We start from the raw sequence: 19,556 nt of genomic DNA on the forward strand, positions 1-19,556 counted from the left end.
CGCTAGGGGTGCAGAGCCTGCACCTGAAATATCCCCTGGGCACAGAGGGCACTCCCCAGTATGCACTGGGTTGCCGGCCATTTCTTGGGTTTCTGGTGAGGAAACAAGCCTCCTCTGTGACTAGGGGACAGGCAGCGCTGACCCTCGCTCCCCAGATCTCTCGCTCAGCCCTCATACCACACGTGCATCCTTGCCCTTGAATACATGCCTCAGCATCTTCACCCCATCAGGGGACCAAACCAAGGAAAGGCTCAGGAGGGGCCACCGGCCATGATCGCAGAAACCAGTGTCTAGCTGGGTTCCCCTCCAAATGGCGGCCGCCAAGGGAAGAGAGTCCAGAGAGGAAGCCAACTTCTCGGCAAGCTGCCTTCTCTCCTGCCATCTTGTTTATTCCCCAGAGGCTACCTGCATGTCAAACAGAGCCCAGACTCAAGCCGGCAGCAACCTGGGCCGGGCAGGGCTGACTCAATGATTCTCAGTGGCAGCAGAGGTGTAGAACAGGGCAAGATGGCCTCAGCGTTGGGTGCAGGTCTCCCCAAAGTTCATCTAACATCCTAGAGAGAAAGGTGACTCCTGGGCTGCAGAGGTGGCCCAGTCAGTAAAGTCCTGAGTTCAGATCCCCAGCACCCAGGGGAAAAGCTAGGTGCAGCAGCACAGACCTGTAATCCCAGCACTGGAGAGGTGGGGATGGAAGACTGTGCCTTGCTGGCCTTGGCGAGCTAGTCTGGGCGAAATGGAATGCCCCAGATTCAATGAGAGGCATTGTTCCAAAAACAATAAGGTGGAGAGAATGATGAGAGCAACCAGTCACCTTGGGCCTCCAATGTCACAGACAGCCGCATACACACACGGAGGAATATGACTCCTGTGTCATATCCATGTCACAGCCTGGCTAAGTGTCACAGCTGCAGGACTTCTGGGAGCCTATACCGCAGCTTTTGTGAGCCTCCAGCAAGGGAAGTCCTTTTTAACCTAATTTAACCTTCGAATGCCTTCACAGAGTCTGTGGCAGTTTCCATGTCCCATCAGACACTGGTCTGGGAAATTCTGGTCCAGCTGGAAGAGCCCCCCAGGGTTACTTTGTCTCCAGAGCTACCGGGCAGGGCAGGCGGGCAAAGCTTGAATAGAGAGGACAAAGGAGGAAAGGAAAGAGAAAAAATGAAGTCGCAAGAGAAGATCCTGGAGTTGCAGAGTCTGTGACTCAAATCTACCTGCAGAGGCAAGGTTTGAGGGGGTGGGGAGGGGAGAGGGGGAGGAAGGAGGGGGAGGGAGCACTCATGTAAGTGCACAGTAGCACAGCTATTGTCCCTGAGCACCAGTGGGTTCAATTGCCATCAATTACTGTGACCTCCTGCATTTATTAATAACCAAGTTATTTCTCCTTCCGACAATAGCCGAGTTGTTCCTGATTACTCAACATTATGGGGCTTATTTATAACGCCAGAGCATCTGGCTCCCACTGCCTCACACAGAGATTTACAATTCCAAAGCCTGGGAAGACGGAGGCCACCTGCAGAGAGGAGATAAGCTCAGAGGGCTGTGGCTGCTGCAAGAAGAACAGGAGTCGGCTCCAGAGACAAAACGGCTGGTTCAAATCCCACCTCCACCGCTCGGTGCCGCCCGACATCCTGAGATGTCAGGCTGACTCTCAGATACTCAGTCTCGTCCTCCTCAAAATGAGGACAGCGATGGTCAGAAGAGAGCATGGGTGAAAACTTGGCAAGGTTGTGGGTCCCCTGGATCTGCACCCCAGGGCCATCTACCCTCCTGAAAGATGCCTCAGGAAGAACAGATCCTTAGCAGAAGCATTCCAGGAAGTCCAGCCAAGTGCTGTCACGGGCACCGTGAGAAATGTCTCCCCATCACTCTTAAAGAGCTCCCTGCTTCTTAGGGATCCTACCCTGACACTGCCACCCTCGGGTAACATACAGCTCCGCCCACCCACATGATTCCTTCTGCCTGCTTTGGAGGAAGCTGGCATCAGCAACCGGACCTGCTGCTTGCACATCTGGACAAAACCATCTAAAAACTGCCGCTGAGTGGTGCATGACCCAGCAGGAATCAGCATCGTGCCTGAGGCTGGGGGGCGGGGCAGCACTTGCACCTGATGGTGTCCTGGGAGGTGACACTCCTGTGGGCACTTTAGGTGGGGTAACTTCAGACCCACCCCAGCAGGCTTTGGTGCAGGATTTCTCAGGTGTGTGCTCCAGTGTGTGCTCTGTGCACTGAGAATTCACAAGAGGAAAGGCATAGACCTCAGCGGGGTCTCTCACACTAACATTACCAAGACTTTAGGGGGCGGTGGCCAACAGGGACTCTTCATGGTGCTGGGGGACTGTGGGAAGAGGTGGAGGCCAGAGGTCCAAACAAAGACAGTTTCAGTATCATTGTGATATCTCAAGCAAGAGACGTCTCTTTTCTGGGCCTTGGTCTTTTCATCGATAAGATGGGTTGGCCGCTTTCCCACTGGGTCATTTAAGAGTAACGTTAGACGCCGAGTGTAAAGCCAGCTAGCAGTGTCCCTACACAGGGGACACAGCTGTGGAGCAGAATGCTCAGGGAGTCCTCAGCCAGAAGGTGTCACACAAAGCGGCAGTAGGACCAACACCAGAGAGAGACCAACAGCAGATCCACGAGTGACTTAACCGAGTCCCTCTGCTAGAAAAGCAGGCACCAGGAGGGACTTGGATCTAGCTGGCCCAGTCCAGAACCCTTTCAACGGCCACATGCTCTTTGCAACAGCAGGCCACGTGGGTCACGCCACACACCCCTTGGAGACTACTCCATCATGATTGCCGTTATCATAACCATCTCCATCATCAGCATCACGGCAACCATTAGGACCACCGTCATCACCGCATTACAACCATCACCGCCCTCATCACTACCATCAGCACCACGTTGGGTGGGTGTGAAGCTGTTCAAGCAGCACTTAGCAGCCAGTAACCACTGAGGGACATCGGCGGCGGCGGCATCATCATCCACTATTATCCAGAGAAACAGTATAAAGTAGAGGGGCCCCCATGCCGCAGCTTCCACACTCACCCCCAAGGCCCGGAGCTGCCGGGGAGTTTTGCCTTCCAGCCCCAGCCGCTTCGGGGAGTTCATTTTTTCAGAAACGTCTAATTGTTTCCATCCCGGAGCAGCCATCCCTGCTTAATGAATGAATTCAATATGCTCAGAAAATGCAGAATAAACCCTTGCCTGTGGGCCCAGAATAGGCCTGCCGCACAGCTGCAGGGACAGAAGCCAAGCCACCAGCTGGGACAGGGCGGACAGGCACAGGCTCGGCGGCCTCGAGAAGCATGTGGGAAGAGGGGACGGGGAGGGGCTGGGTCTCAGGAACGCTGGGCGCCAGCACCGATTGACGGAATCTCCACAATGCCCGGTCACATGCCAGCCCACAGCTGTCCAGCTACCACGCCAGGGCAGGGGTTTGGGTGGGATCTCAGACCCCAGGCCTCACGTGGAGAAAGAAGGGAGGACCAGATGCGCAGACCCTGCACACTACGGCTCCCAGATCATCCTCTCTATGTCTGTTTTATCCGTTCAGTGCCTGCCGGGAACCCTTCTCCTCCCGTCCCCAGCATCATGCACTTTCCGTAGGCAATCCATGAGTCTAGGAAAAGGAAGGTGGTGTCCCAGCACAGCTGCCGTCCTCTAGACACAGAGTAGGATAGAAGGGAGAGAGGGGGCTGGAGAGATGGAGCCGTGGGTGAGAGCACTGGCCGCTCTTGCAGAGGACCTGGGTTTGGTTCCCGGCGTCCAAGCGGTGGCTCACAACTGCCTGCAACTCCATTTCCAGAGCGTCCAGCACCCTCTTCTGGCCCCCAGGGCACCAGGCGGGCATGAACATGATGCAGACATACATGCAGGTAAAACACCCACCATACACATAAAATAACTAAACTAAAAGAAAATGTAAGAGAAAAAAGGAATGAGGAGGAGAAGGAGGGAAAGGGGGAATCCGGCTTCATCTCGTTGATGTGACAAGTGCCATGACCAAAAGCCACTTAGGGGATGAAAAGGCACTGCTCAAGTCATCCGATGTGTCCTGGGGGCAGCGGGATGCGGGATATGAAGGAGCTTTGCTGGCTGGTACCGAATCCTTTCCTAGCATTTCTGGTTTCCATAGGCACTAACTGCGGGTAGAACCACAGCCAGGAAACAGCAGAAAGAGGGGTGTCCGTCCACAAGGAAGACGCTGCCTCGCATCCCTGCTCACTCCTGTGCTCAGAGCCTCCCCAGCCTAGGGCGCATCCACCCACCTCCTCCAACCCCCGGCATGGACATTTTGTTGCTAGTGTCCAACAAAAGATGGAGTGCTGGGCCCTTGTCATCAGCGACACTATGTAGCAAGCCCCTTAGGGCCCCAAATTATAGCCCCATTCATTCAGGGCCTGGCATCTTCACGATGGTGGTGGGGAGTCGGCTGTGGCCTTGCGCCTGGCTTCTCTCCCCACCGCCAGCCACTCCAGGGCTTTATATATGGTCTGACTGTGTCGTATATTAGGCAACGGGTCAATGCTAAGCAGGCCGGTGAATTCAGTGAAGGGCAAATAAATTAAACATGCTTCTGGCCTTCACAGAGGAAAGAGGCCAAGCCATTTAAGCCAGAGACATGAGCATCCCTCATCCCGGCTGCCAGGCGGGATTCTGTTTGCCGTGGTCCCTCTTTGTACAGCAGGGAGGGTCAGCAGGCACAGTGGCACACGACTCCACTTCCTGATGAGAGCAATAGGACCACAAGGGATGGGGAGGAATGAAGAGAGGCCCAAGTTCCCTCACCGGGTAGAACTTCCGGTTGATGATAATCATATCAGCAGTAAGGAAACCGGCGGGGCTGTAAATGGTCAGATTAAAGGGAGTCAGTCTTTCGAGTGTGCTGGCGTGGGCATTACTGTCACGTTTTACAGGTGACGATGTTGAATCCCCAAGGACAGAGAGTTGTCCCAGTTGGGAAGGCCAGCCTAGTCCTGGGAACACCCTCCATTATGCTCAGCTCAACCTCTAAAGCAGAGTTGTGGGGACATCGGAGGATTAGATGGAACCAAGGAAGGGCTCCTACAAAAGAAAGTGGCGCTCTGAGCACCCAGGATGCATCTTGGGATGAGCACAGCCAGGCAGCCTCAAGGAAACTTTAGAGATAGACCCTGAGTTCAACACCATAGGATGCTGTTGGACTTTGGTACCACAGAACAACAACTCTGAGCCTTGGTATCTGGAGTCACGTGACCCCTTCTCTGTCTGCCTGGTCAGCTCTGAAAACCAAAAGAGTCAAAGCATGTAAAGCCACCCGCCCATGCCGGCCTTAGATGGAGAGAGGAAGCGGCCGATTCTGGGATGATTTTGTTCATGGGGATGCTTTTTGGGCAAAGGGCACGCTCGGTCTTGGGTTTTAGGCTCATGCAACCAAGGGCCCCAAGATGGAGAAGACCAGTGCACATTCCAAGAACAAATAGATTGCCCCCTGGAGAAGCATCCTTGGGAGACATGAGAAGACCCCCGTCAGCCTCTGTCCCCCCAGCAGGAGCTGGGGAGTGTGAGGCGGGGACATCACCAGATGCAGTTTACAGGGCACCCAAGACACCGGCAGGCCTCGGCGAGTCACACAGCAGACCTGAGACACACAGAGACAGCTCAGGTCCTGCTCGAGGCCAAGGTGACAGTGACAGACAACAGCGTCCCTGGTATCCAGGGATGCAATGAGGGAAGCCAGAGCGCTCATCTGTGGAGGTGGGATCCGCCTCCTTTGGCTCTCGACACGTTCAGCCTATAGAAAAGGACAAAGCACCACAGCTCAGAAAGTAACAAGTCATCGAAAACACCCACTTGGGGTCCAGGACCCTCCAGGACCCGAGAAACCCAAGCACCTCACACGAGAGATCTGACGCCATGAGCAGAATGGAGCCGCCCAACCCATCCAGGGCGACTCAGCCTGCATAGTTTCTGTCAACCACTGTAGGAAGCAGCCACATGGGGAGCCTCATGCCCGGAACCCCAGGTGAGCCCCAACTGTTAGGATATAATGAATCATGACTAAGCCCCAGAGTCTGGGGCTAGCCCTCACAGGAACCCTGGATAGATTCAAATGGGCCTCACCAGACGGACTGTGCCATGACCACTGTCCCGCACTGTCCTCGGCCTTCTGAACGGTCTGACCAGCTGCAGATGAGCACTGCAGGGAGAGTCTGAACCTGCCATTCACCAGTACCTCCCCTGAAGTATGGAGTGACGCCGTTCAGGGTGCAGGGCTTCACTCACGGAAGGCATTTCACAGCTGCGCCCCACGGAGCCCACCCGGCCTCAGTGACTCAGGACAGATCGGCGACCAAAGAGCTTCACAAGGACAAGAGAGTCCCAGTTCTGTGGACGTCTGTGGCACGGGGCAGCTGTGCAGTCCCTAACTGTGGAACTGTGGTGGGACTCGGCCTACGAGGAGGAGCAAAGGCCTGAGGCCCAGCCTGGTGGCCGCCAAGGGAGGCTGGAGAGAAAGGTGAGGACCTACCCAGGCTGGGGGTGGGGGTGTCACGGGCCACAGGCGCGTCACACAAAGCCCCACTGAAGTCAACCTGCAGGGCTTGGCTTCCCCTGTGAAATGCCATCAGAACGATCGGTGCCAGCCCACATCATTACCACCCCACTCCTCATGTTGTCCCCAAACTGCAGAGACGTCACACGGCCTGTGACCACTCATCTCAGGGATCAAACAAGGATGCAGCCGCCACGTGGTGCCTGATGAGCGCCTCCCATTTCCTCACGTAGAGAATGTAGGCAGACAAGAACGGTATGCATGAGTCCCACGTGGGGTGCCAACTCTTGTGCCACTGTCCTGTGGCTCGCTGGCCTAACTACTGTGCACACACAGAGTGGAGACCCTCATCAGTCCGCTGTCATATGCATCCATGTCTGTGTCTGTGCGCCTGTGTGCGTGTGCGTGTGCCAGCAGAGGCCAGAGAGAGACCAGCCTCAGGCATTCTCCCCAGTCTCTCTCCACCTTGCTCTTGGAGACAGAGTCCCTCACTGAACCTGGAGATCAGTGTTACAGCTATAGAATGTCTGGTCAGCAAGCCCACTGGAGATACGCATGGCAGCCACTGTGTCCAGCTCCTGTGGGTGCCAAGGATCTAAGCTCAGGTCTTCATGTTTGCATGGCAAAGCACTTTACCAACAGAGTTGCCTCACAGCCCCCCGTTCATTGTACAGGGGGGAAACTGAGGCAGAACTCCCCAGCTGCCACTCTTCTCATCCACAGCATGATTGGCAGTCAGACCACGTATGCCAGTGTCCTCGAAACTTCCCAGAGCATCGGTGCATGCCGTCACGCTGTCGCTTCACAAAACCCCCATCCGGTCAGGAGACCCCCACATCTTCCCACCCAGACCATGCTGGTTTCAAGGCTCCCACAGCGGGCTGAGGAGGCACAGGCGGGATCCCTGATTAATGAAAATGAGCCTAATATATTTCAGAGCGATCTGTTATGACACAAAGCAGAGGCGTTTACACACGACTGTGGATTTTTAATAGCTGATTCTAGAACAACCCATTATGAAATCTTCCAATACAGAAAAATACAGTAAATCACGGGGCAGGGCTTCCGGGCAGACTGACACCAGCTCTCTGTAAAACAGTGTAGAGGGTGGGCAGGAGGGGGGAGAGGAGGAAGGAATTACTGCCATAATCATGAGTTAATAAAATATTTATAGACATGGGTTTCTCCCTTATCATCCTGGGCATGTCCATGCAAGGCGGCTTCTGAAAACGTAGTGGAGGGGATGCCCACCTGCCCCAGGAGGAGAGGGAGTTGAATTGAGCCCCTCTTTACTATGGCAGGGTGACTGCAGGCTAGCCCAGCTCGAGGCAAAGAGCACACCCAGTTGACATGGAAAGGCGGGACCACCTGTGTGCTGGACTGGTCCACTGCCTTCTCCTCCCCACCCACCTCTTCCTCATCCTCTTCCTCCTCACCTACCATTTCCTCCTCTTCCTGCTGAACCTGCCCAAGATGGCAGGAAGCCTCCTCCAGACAGCTCTTCCCACTGAGTGCAGCCGGGAGCTGTCCGTCAAGGAGTCCTAGCCTATCAGAACCGAGAGTTGGTCACATGATCAATTCTAGCCTCTTCCTAACTCCTGGGAGAGGCCCCCTTTGCCTTGGCTACACTCGAGGCAAAACCATCCATGGTCACCAAGGGCCAGTGTTCTTAGAAGCTACAGGAAAGGACATGAGAACCGAGAAGGAAATGCACGTGACGGAGGAAACAGGGATAAGGAGACATTGTCATGGGAGTAGAGGCCAGAGCCACAGAGTAGAGAGCGGCATGTCCCCGAGAGCCTTCCCGGGTGTGGCTGCACAGAGCCGGCTCCAGACACCTGGCACCCAGCACTGGCAGAGAAGAGGCTGGACCCCTGTAGTGCATGTCACCAAGATGTGGACGTCTGTCCCAGTGCCACAGCAGTGAGGGACACAAGAAGCCACCGCAACAGTCCAGACACAGATATGTAAACAGGCAAACGCCTGTTGTAAGGAGCTCACAGTGAGGGCGGCTACGCCAGAGCATCAGTGCGGGGGGAGGGCTGAGGAGGAAAGGGCAAAGACACCAAAGACATCAGTGAAGAGACACAGCCCGGAGCCCACGGCTGCTCCGGCCAGCAGAAGTTATCGGCAACTTAAAGTCATTAAAATGGCATACAACCAGGGCCGGGAAGATGACTCAGTGTGCAATGTCTGCTGCTCACAAGCGTGCAGCCCTGAGTTCAAGTCCTGGCACTCATGTGCACAAGCCAGGCACGGTGGCCTGTCGCTAACCCAGAGCCGGGAAGCAGAAACAGAAGAGGGATGCATTGGCCGGGTCTACCCTGACTGGGCAGCTCAGGCCAGTGAGAGACCCTGTCTGAAAACCCAAAGTGGACAGCACCTGAGGAAGCAGTCCTAAGGCTTCCCCTGTCCCACGCCACACATACACACATGCACACACACACACACACACACACGCATGCACACATGCACACAAACATATACACAGACCACATATACACACAAGCACATACACACATGTGTGCACACACACATATCCATGAGCATACACGCACACACGCACACACATTCTCTCTCTCACACACACATACAATTCTAAATTCAGTTCCTCACAAGTGCTCTACAGCCCTATGTGCCTGGTGACCACTGTGACAGACAGCAGGATGACCTGGTCTCCATCAGGTTCCCATGGGCGGCGCTGGGAACTCTGGGACAGGAGAGGTGACAAGCAGAGCCTGTCCCCACCATGCTGAGAGAGAGACCACATCGGAGGACAGCTGGCAGGAGGGACCCACCGTACCTTTGCACGCGCCTGCTGCGCCCAGGTGGTAGATGGCTGCCAGCACCCGCCAGATGGCTCGCTGCTCCCCCTCCGCGATGCCCAGCAGCTCCATGGCGCCCCGGAGCTGGGAAAACGCGGCCGCGGCCTTCTGCTTGTCTTCAGGCTGAGGGAAGAGAAGAGAGAAAGGCCATCACGGTGGAGAGACTGGAATTCACAGCTCAGAGATGAGGTCAGGCTGCAGGGCACACAGTCGGTTTACGACGGCGGTAAATTACCCACGGTTAAGCCGGGCTGGGCTTGGCAGCCACGTTCAGATTTCTGGGAAGGTTGTAAATGTCATGGGTGTCCGCTATGGGGAGCAGGGTAGGTTTTATTCATTCTGGAAGGATTTATCGGGGCTCCGATTTGTGCCGAGCTCTGGTCCGGATGCCGGGATAGAGGAGCCCTGGCTCAACTCCGAACAGAACATAAAAGCAATGGTGTGTTGAAAAATGGGCTGCAGGGCAGATCCCAGGCCTAAGAAGGGATGCAGGAGGTCTCGGAGGAGGGGCAGGGACTGCGGGAGCTCGAAAGGTGGGTGTGGGGAGCTGACCAGATAAGGGACCGGAGGAAGGAGATGGCGGCAGGTGGCTGACCAAAGGGGACCCAGAACTGGTTATCAGGGGAGGTGTGGACAAGGCCTGAGACGGTCCACGGTCGGCCACGAAAGCCACGGACACAGTTCTAAGGAGCAAAAGTTTCCAGCCGAGATGGTTAAGTACCGGGACCTGACCCCACTTCCATTTCTGCGCCCGTGGCAGACGCCACGGATCCATCAAGATCCCACGGCAAAAGTCCGTGGACCCGGATTTATTTCACAACACCACCTTGTGCCGCCAAACCCCAAGGTCTGCCTCGGAAGCCGGAACAGTGTTTGCTCGCCACCCCCCCTCCCCCCGCACGCCTCCCACCCCATGGGACGAAGGGAAGTTGCCAGAGAATTTGAAGCCGGGAAGAATGGCCCCGTGAGATGTTTATGGGTGACTGAGCTTCGAGTGTCATTTTTTTTCTCTTTTTGTTAGATTTATAGCTCTAATTATATTTGACTGAATATTAAAATCAATCTGAAAGTAGTCCCGTGTATGAGCCATCTGGCTGAGGACACACAGCCCGGAAGCCTGGAAGGCAGAGAAAATGAGGCAGGAACAGGAGTTCCTTGTCCCTAACCTCCACGGCGCATAATGGGAGACCAATTTGTACCTGATCCAAGTAAAGGATTTGGGTGACACAGGGCAGGGCAGCCTGTTAGCGATGACAGGTCCTCGAATCTCATAGAGTCCCAGGCCCAGAGAGGGCACGGCGTGTGCCAAAGGTCACACAGCAAATTAACTGCAGACATCGGAGCAGAGGCTTCCCCCCCCCCAGTCCCGCCCACGCCCGCCGCTTCCTTTCTCCTCCGGCCTCCGCAGATAGCGGAGAGACGGATCCTCCGACATCCGACATCAAAGCGGGCGGTGACATTGAGAGATTCGCCTTGGAAGTGTTTCAATTAACAGCCACCGCGAGTGTCTCCGGGCCACCACGGAACCACCAAGTCCCTAGCAACCAGGGGCTCAGCCTAGCAACCGCAGCTGCTCCTCCGCCGCAGACGGGGAAGGAGGATTCTCACAACAAGCGCCCCCACCCCACCCCCCGCGTGCCTGGTTATTTATGAGATTTCAAAGCGGCGGGGAAGGGACGCGCAGAGGACGCGGCGGTCACGAGATGACCGCGGCTCCCGAGGTCAGCAAGGAGCACTTGATTTTGAACGACAGGTAGAACCGGTCACCCAGCACTTGGCTGTCCTGAGAGGGTGGGAGACTCCCGGGAAGCCCCACCCCTCTCTCCCCTGCGCCCCACGTGAATGTGAGTTAGCAAGCAGATGTTTTCCCGTCCAACGATGATGAGGCTCCGGGCGACGGCCAGGAAGCCAGTTGTTCTTTACGCAATTACACAACGCCCTGACCAGTGTGCTCTTGGGTTAAAAAAACAAAAACATGAAACCAGAAGTGAGTCAGATGAGCGGCTATGTCGCCCTTCTAACCCCCACCCTCAGCAGGAAGTGATGAATGCAGACTGGGTGGGAGTACTACACAGCAAAGAAAAAGAACAAGCCAATGGCATAGCCACTCGTGTGTGAGGCTTCCTAACCCAGAGGGTTGCTCTTCCTCTGCCGCCAGCTGTAACGTGTCTGAGGCAGGGTCTTCCCTGGGAAAGCGGGCACTCACTGCATCTGGCGGGGGGGGGGGGGGGGGGCCTCGGGCTGGACCCTGACCTGGCAGAAGCCTTAACTCCCTTCCCCCTCACAGCAGCGTGTGACTCCGATACAAACCCCACATTCTCCGTGGTGGTGGACACCCGGGCTGGTTCTAGAAATTCCCGATGTCCCGTGGTGAATGTTGGGGTGTCAGTGTCTCCGTGGTGTGTTGACACAGGGACATTTGTGTCAGCGCCCGGCTGCACCGCTGGGTCACGTGGGCTTTAGCTTCCTGAGGAACCTCCACTTGGGCTTCCGTGGCGACTGGACTCATTCACACTCCCTCCTGCTACAGCGCGTCCTCCCCAGCGGCTGAACGGTGGCCCTTCTAACCGGGCCGGTTGTGTTTTGCGTTCTGGGAAGCGTCTATTCTCTTCCTTAGTTCACTGATAACGGGTGTTTGGGTTTCTCGCTGCTTCGCTATTTCTGGAGTTCTTTGTATATTCTGAATACAAATTCTAGATAATCCCCTGCCAGCTTTTGACACTCCGGAGGCCGTCTTTTTCTGTGGCATCCTTTGCTGGACACAAGTTTTGTTTTTTTAATCCCATGGTGTCCCCTTCGCCAGTGCTGATGTTGTTCCCTGGGCGACTGGAGTCCCACTGAGGAAGCCTCCTCGATCCGCATCCTGCCGTGTTCTCTCCCGCAGCAGCAGCTCCAGAGCGCGGAACCTCGGGCCTGCGTCTGTGGTTCATTTCAGGTTGATTTTTGAGGTATGAGGCGTTGGGCTTCGTTCTGCACCCGGACACCCAGTTTTCCCAGCACCGTTTGTTGAAGATGCTTGTCTCTTCCCCAGGGTGTACTTTTGGTTGTGGGGACTGGGTCTCATGTCTGGGTCCTCGGTTCTGTCCCATTGATCAATACGTCTGTCCCACATCTGTCCCGTATCTGTCCAGTGGTGCTCACACTGCTCCGTCTCTATGAGTTAACTAGAAATCAGGCGTGGTGACGCCTCCCACAGTCTTGCTTTTGCTCAGGGTGGCTCTGGATGCCCCGGGTCTCTTCTGCTTCGATGTGGTTCTCAGGGTTGGTTTTCTACGTCCATGAGGAATGGCATCGGAACCTGGGTAGGGATGCTGAGTCTGTAGGTGGCCTTGGTCGGACAGCCGCTTACGACACTGACCCCGCCATGAGCATGGGAGTCTTTCCATCTTCTAGTCTCCCCTTCCGTTCCTTCCCTCGGTGTCTTAAGGTTCTCGTCGCAGGGCTTTGGATGCCTGGGTTATGTTTATTGTGCGATGCTCGCTGTGGCCATCGAGAATGGGATCGACTCCTTGATGTCTTCCCCGACGTCTGTCCGTGGCGCACAGGAGGGCGGCTGCCTCCGTGTGCACTGTTTGTGCGCCCCCCCCCCAACTCTGCTGAGGGTGTCTGTCTGCCAAGGACAATTTCAAGAGCCATGCCATATTGCCTGCCTGAAGTTACGTTTCTGTTGTCCAGTATTGAGCCACTAACCAGAAACTTTGGACATGCATGGACAAGTTCTGAGTTATTAGAAAATAACAACATTTCCTTATCTTTCTGCTACACTGACCATTAGTAACAATGTTTTGTGGTTGGGTTGCTTGGTTGGGTTGCTTGGCAACTCAACAGTCCCCTGATCTTTTCCCAAAGGAAGTTTCCTGGTCTGCTTACTATAAAACCCACCTGAGAAAAATAAAATTTTGCAGCTTGATCAGAATACTGCCTTGCTGTCAATTCTTTGTGTCTCTTGTCCCTTCATTCGCCATTCCCCCTTCTAGGGTCTCTGCTGAAGATCCCGCTGGCCGGGACATCTGTCAGCTGCTCCGAGATTCCCGGTGGAATCCTGAGGGTCACAGGATCACGTGGTCCACAGGTAACGATAACGTGACCCCTTCCTTTCTGTCTGTGTCCTTGTGTCAGCTCCTCTGTCCGTCTGTCCTGGCGAAGACTCCACTGCTGTGCTGAGTAGGAGGGGAGCGTGGACTCCTCTTCTTCATTTCTGTGGGAAGCTGTGGGATCTCTTACAGCGTTTGTGCTGCTGAGACGCACTTCTGGCCCCGGGCTCCTCGGGACTTTTATCACGGAGGGGCATTGGGTTGTCAACAGCCTTTTCTCCATCTGTTGAGAGGACCTTGTGACCTGTGTCCTGGATTCCATTTATGCGACGCATTGTATTTATTGATCTGCACACACTGAACCATCCCTGCACCCCTGGGATGAAGCCAACTTCTTGTGATGAATGATCTTTTTAATGTGCTCTTGGATTTAATTTGCAAGTATTTTATTGAGTTTTGTTTTGTTTTGTTTTTTTGCATCTATGCTCAGAGGGGAACTGGTCCTTGTACTTTAATCTCGTTTGACTCCTCTCAACCTGGTGAACTCCTACTCATCCTTCAGAACCCCCAATGTCAGTCAGGCCCGATGTCCCTGGCTACGAAGCCTTCCCTGACTGAGGCCGAGCACCTCTTTTAATCACCCTCCGGTACCCACAGCCTCACATCCTCCTCCGCGTTCTTCTCTCCCAGCTGTATTAATTCCCATGCCTGTCTTTCCTACCACAATGCCAGAGTCCTGACCTTTAACCCCAGTGTCATCATAGCTGAGTGAGGGCAAAGGAGGTCCAGAAAGCCCTGGAGAGGGAGGTTTGATGGAAGAAGATACAGATGTTTGGAGACGGTCGGAGCCAGGGTTGAAGGGAGACGCTGTGCCTTGGGTCTCTCCCACCACATGCCTGCCTCTTCAGAAACAAGTCTCACTTCCTCAACCAGCCCAGACCCTACAAAGGCAGCCCCCTGCCTCTCCCACATGACTGCCATCGCCAACCACAGAGCCAGAGCAAAAGGAGACAGTGGGTCACGGGACCCTCCACCACCTCCCACCCTGGCCCTGGGACTGGGGTGCACCCTGGAGGTCCGTCACTTACCTGGGACCACACGCCCATGCCGAAGGCATGGCTCTCGGCCATCTGGTGCAGGTTCAGCTCCGTCCTGGAAGAGGGGATTGGAAGTGAGGGGGTCTGCCCGTGCTGGGAGCACAGAGCAGGAGGTGTCCCACGGCAGGGCCACACCACATCCTGGCTGCCCCAGGACACACCAGGCTGTACCAGCCTTCCATTACTGTTTCTGCCAGGACCGCCCTCCCTGATGACCCCATGTTCTAGTCTCACATGGTGCTCCTGAGAAAGAGACTGGGGTCCAGAGCTGATAAAGCGTGAGCAATGTCCCTCAGCCCTGTGCAGAGCCCAGGCAACTGGGGTCCTCAGCACCGGGTAACCCAGCCTCTCGGCTCCGGCTGGAGCTCCACCCGGGGTGCTCTTCATCCTGCTATCCCGGCTGCCCCAGCCTGTCCCAAGGACTCACCTGAGATCTACATCCAGCCCAGCGAGCAGCTGAGAGAAAACTTCAAAGTTGCCTTCCCCTTGAGGCTGCCGGGCCACACGGCTGTTCTCCAGAAGCATTGTCTGTGAGGGCCAGAGGGGCAGTGTGACGCCGGGGTCCTTATGCCGGGACTTGGTCCCCAAAGGCCCCATCAGAGTGCCCCACCCCCACACTCCCTGAGGCCTCACCGCGGGGGTGACCTCACCCCAGGTTCAGAGCCCCACAGGCAATCAGTCAAGCTATGGAGTCCTCCAGCTTCTATGAAAGGCAAGAGAGTCTCCCTCATCAAAGCCTGCCAGCCTGTACCCAAGGGTGCCAGCTGAACAAAGGCCTTCGTGGGTGCTGAGGAGCCAGCTCTCCACGAGCTGGGCTGTCACCAGGTGCTGCCCGGCCATCGCTTCTAACGCCCGATTTTGTTTTCTGTTCATCAGGAATGTTGGGGAGGGGAGCCGGCCACACGTCTGGCACCCAGGCACAGGCTTCTGTGTGGATCTGTCACATTTCAACGTGTGCTTTTACGACTGGCCTGGATTCCGTTTTTACTGCATCGCACCCTCACCCCAGAGCCACACCCTGCTGGCTGCTTTCAACGTTCTGGGGGTGCCGAGCCTCACAGGACCCTTGTCCCTGAGGAGCTGCACACATTCAGACACATCCCAGGGTCCTGACTGGAGATGTGGCTGCAGGCGCCACACCTTAAGGCGCCACACCTTGCCCATCCGCGAGCCTCACCTGGAGCTGAGCGGCTGTGACTCGGCCCGTGGCATTGAAGTCCAAGGAGGTCACCATGGCAAAGCGGGTGGCCCTGCGGCTGTGGCCGGTGGACACGGAGCCAAAGGCCCGGAGGACAGTGAAGGCAGCCCGGAGCTTCTCCACTGTTGGGAGACAGAGGGGAGATGTCACTTGTGCCTCAAGTGGCCACCCTGGCCTGGAGTCCCAGAGCCGTGAGTAGGACAGAGACAATCTGAGTGCTAGGGTGTGGTGCCGGGGTCCTCCTAACTCCTTATTAACACCCGACAGCCGGCAGAGGGCCTGAGAGTCCTGGACTCTCCCCACGGGTATTCTGAGTACCCACAATGCCCTGCATGCTGTACCAGGCACCTGGAATCTCCCTATGGTATTCTGAGTACCCACAATGCCCTGCATGCTGTACCAGGCACCTGGAATCTCCCTATGGTATTCTGAGTACCCATAATGCCCTGCCATGGCTATTCTCTAAGTACCCACAATGCCCTGCGTGCTATACCAGGCACTTGGAATCTCCCTATGGTATTCTGAGTACCCACAATGCCCTGCCATGGCTATTCTCTGAGTACTCACAATGCCCTGCGTGCTGTACCGGGCACCTTCACATACACAGCAGAACCAATCTGTGAGAGTGTCTGGGCCAGCCACACCCTCGTCCGCAGCCCAGTCAGCTAAGTGCTGAGCGCCCACAGAAGGGGGCAGCAGGCAGAGCGCCTAAGAGAGGCCCAAGGGGGCTCTGTCCTGCGAGGTGTCACCTTCTTTCTGCCTCAGGTGGCTCGTCTCTGGGGGTGGTGAGTGTGTGTCCCTGGCACAGCCCTGAAACACTGACTGACTCAACGTGACTGACTCATGGTGCTTGGAAAGCACCTGTAGGCTGCAATGGTGGCTGCACAGCCACTGCCTTCAGGGTGCAGCACTGTGTGTGTGTGGGGGGGGCGCGATGCCTCCAGGGTGAGAAGACACCATTCTGGGAGGAAGTAAAAATGCTACTGTTCATCTAGTGTACACAGGCATGCACACACACACACACACACACACACACATGCACGCACACACGTGCACACACGAGCTCACTGTATACTTTCTAGATAAACTCTGTGTGTGTGTGTGCGTGTGCGTGCATGTGTGTGTGCGCGTGCGTGTGTGTGTGTGTGTGAGTGTGTGTGTGTGTGTGTGTGTGTGTGTGTGTGTGTGTGTGTGTGTGATTTAGCTCAGGCATTGAACTTTCATACTTGGGGCATGATGAGGCGAGACATGTCTATGATGGCTCCATGGGGACACTAAAAACATAATTGAGAACCCTGGCCTGGGGTGCAACCAATCTCAAGCTCTCCAACTCGCTTGCTCTGTGGCCTTGGGCAAGCTAGTTAACCTCTCTGACTCTCAGGGCCTTTACCTGTAAAATTCAGATCATAATAGCTACCACCCAGTCCTGTTCAAAATCACAGCGCTCTTGTACTTAGAAGAGAGCTGCACAGGGTCCCTGGAGGCGCCCACCCTGATGGCTGAGACGGCTGTCCTTATCATTATTGCTGCTGCTAACTGAAGGTCTTTAAGGCCCGCCCACCCCTGCACCCCTCCAGCACGCTGGACCCCTCCAGCACGCTTGTGTCTTTGCTTTTCATGTCCTCTAGACTACAGTAGGCCGCGGGCTGCTCAGGGACAGACATTCCCAGCAGGTGGTAGCCAATCTTCTGCTTCTAACTGTCCCAGCTGTGACGATGGCTGCAATAGCCACCAATGTCACAAGAGACATGGGCAATGTTACCCCGGCAGAGGCGTACGATGGCGCAGCAGCTTCCTGGGTCAGTAGCCAACACGGGGCCCTCACCTGTCCGTGCTGTGGATGGCAGCTGAACAGAAGTCAAGAAGAGCCACCCAGGCCACCCCCACAGGAGACACCCAGGACCCCCCAATCCTCCCGCTCCCTATTCCCATCCACCTGTCACCTGGAAACCACCATACCTGACACCCTGCCGTCCACGCTGCCTGCCATGCCCACCAGGTGCTCCAGCACCTGCTCACAGCAGGTGGTCTTCCCGGCCCCACTCCGGCCCAGAGCCACGATACTCTGGTCTCGCCTCTGGCTCAGCAGTGCCCAGTAGGCGCGCTGGGCCAGGGACGTGACATGGGCGGGCAGGCCATCCTGGCGGCCTCGGAGGACCTGCAGGAAGAGGACAGGCATCAGCCCTCCCGCCAGCCTGCAGGGGTCATCCGCCGCGGGCTCACCGGGAGTCCTGGAGGACCTATGGGACCATCAACAGCTCCACCCAGGAGGGGTTCGCTGCACCTGCTAGCCAGATCATCGGGCAGGATTTGCCTGAAGTGAGGGAGCTGGGGAAACGGACACAATTGGATGAGCAACATTGAGCATGGAAACAGGGGATGGCTATCGATTTGTGATGTGAGTCATGAAAACAAACTGAGCCATCCCCCTGGCCAAGAAACTAGTCACAAGCAGTCACCGCTGGATTCTGATGAAGATATGGAACAAGCAAGACCCTCGGACATTGTGGGTGGATGTTGTCACTGCAGAGTACAGGCTGGAGCGTCCCCCACAGAAATGTGAGCATTCGCCACTCAGCCCACACCACTGCACCAGGGACACATCCAAGAGAAAGGAAGGCGTGTTCTTACAGACCCTGACGTCACCGGTCACACTGAACAACGGCACAGCATCCGGCCCTCAGCACCAGAGCATGCCCCAACAAGTGCATGGAGACACCAGCTATCCTGGGCTTTGTACAGCATGTCCCAGGTCCCAGAAAACACCTCAAGCTCAGGAAGACAGATACAGTATGAAGGAGTCACCAAGCTGACACCCTTGACGGCAAATAGAAGGAGCAAACAGCCGGGAAAGCCTTGGAGGCCAGCTCCTTCGGATAGGGCAAAGGCCAGAAAGCAGATCTAAGGGTTCTGGGGGAACTTGGTGGGTTCAGACTGATCACAGAGAGCCCAGAGCCCTCTCCAGGTGATGGCTGTCCTGAAGGATGTGATGGAGGGCTGTGGCAGGCGCTGCACAATCGCAGGAAAGTGGATTGAACTAGGTACAAGTTGGGTTTCATCAAACCCAGTTTTAAAGAGACAAGGAGCTGGGTACAGAGGCGCAAGCCTGGGATCACAGCTACTCAAGAGGCCGAGGCAGGAGGGCTGCAAATTCAAGGCCTGCCTGGGCTACAGAGGAACTCATAGCCAGCCTGGACAAGCCGGTGAGGCCATCCCAGAATTTTAAAACAGAGGTATGACTCAACGGTACAGCACTTGCCTAGTATTCGAGAGACCCTGGGTTCCATCCCCAGTGCTCCTAGCCATAATGAGACAGACAGACAGACAGACACAGGCTGACACACACACACACACACACACACACACACACACACACACACACACTCACTGCATTCCGGAGTACATAATTATTCCAAAGCCCCAGAATACCCGGAGGACAAGGACCAGAGAAAACATGACAGTGACCCTGGAACCCAGAAGGGGGTGAGCAGCCTCCTCCATGCTGCCCAGGAGAAGGTGACTCGAGGGCGCTTGGTTTTGTCATGTGACCCTGACAGAGTCTACATAGAAATATCCTTGGGGACAGGAGAGGCTGAGGAGGCCAGGCATGTGGGAAACCTAGAAGGATAGAAATCCAAGGCCCCAGACCCCACAGTGACCACTGGGCCCAGCCTAGCCTTGTCCCCTCCCTGAGACTTGGAGGAACCGGGGCACATGCCCAGAAGGCCCTCCTCATAGCTCAGACCTCTAGCTGGTGGCTGTTTGGGGAACCGGGGCCGGAGTGGCCTCACCCTGCTTTGAGTCTTTTATTCTAAACGGATAGACACCAGCACTCAGTAGGTTCTTAAATCAGGAGCCATGGGACAAGGC

At 55.8% G+C, this 19,556-nt stretch overlaps 1 protein-coding gene across 1 annotated transcript in view; it reads right to left on the minus strand.

The window, feature by feature from the left end:
- The window catches only part of Myo18b (myosin XVIIIB), a 216,633-nt gene that overhangs the window by 171,444 nt on the left and 25,633 nt on the right, over positions 1–19,556 (minus strand). Inside the window, 5 exon segments of the mRNA XM_037198646.1 lie at positions 9,336–9,480; positions 14,480–14,543; positions 14,916–15,016; positions 15,666–15,808; positions 17,646–17,844. Of these exon segments, the coding sequence (XP_037054541.1) occupies positions 9,336–9,480; positions 14,480–14,543; positions 14,916–15,016; positions 15,666–15,808; positions 17,646–17,844 (652 nt within the window).

Source organism: Peromyscus leucopus, chromosome 23 (assembly GCF_004664715.2).
Source record: "Peromyscus leucopus breed LL Stock chromosome 23, UCI_PerLeu_2.1, whole genome shotgun sequence".
In the NCBI taxonomy this organism is placed as follows: Eukaryota; Metazoa; Chordata; class Mammalia; order Rodentia; family Cricetidae; genus Peromyscus; species Peromyscus leucopus.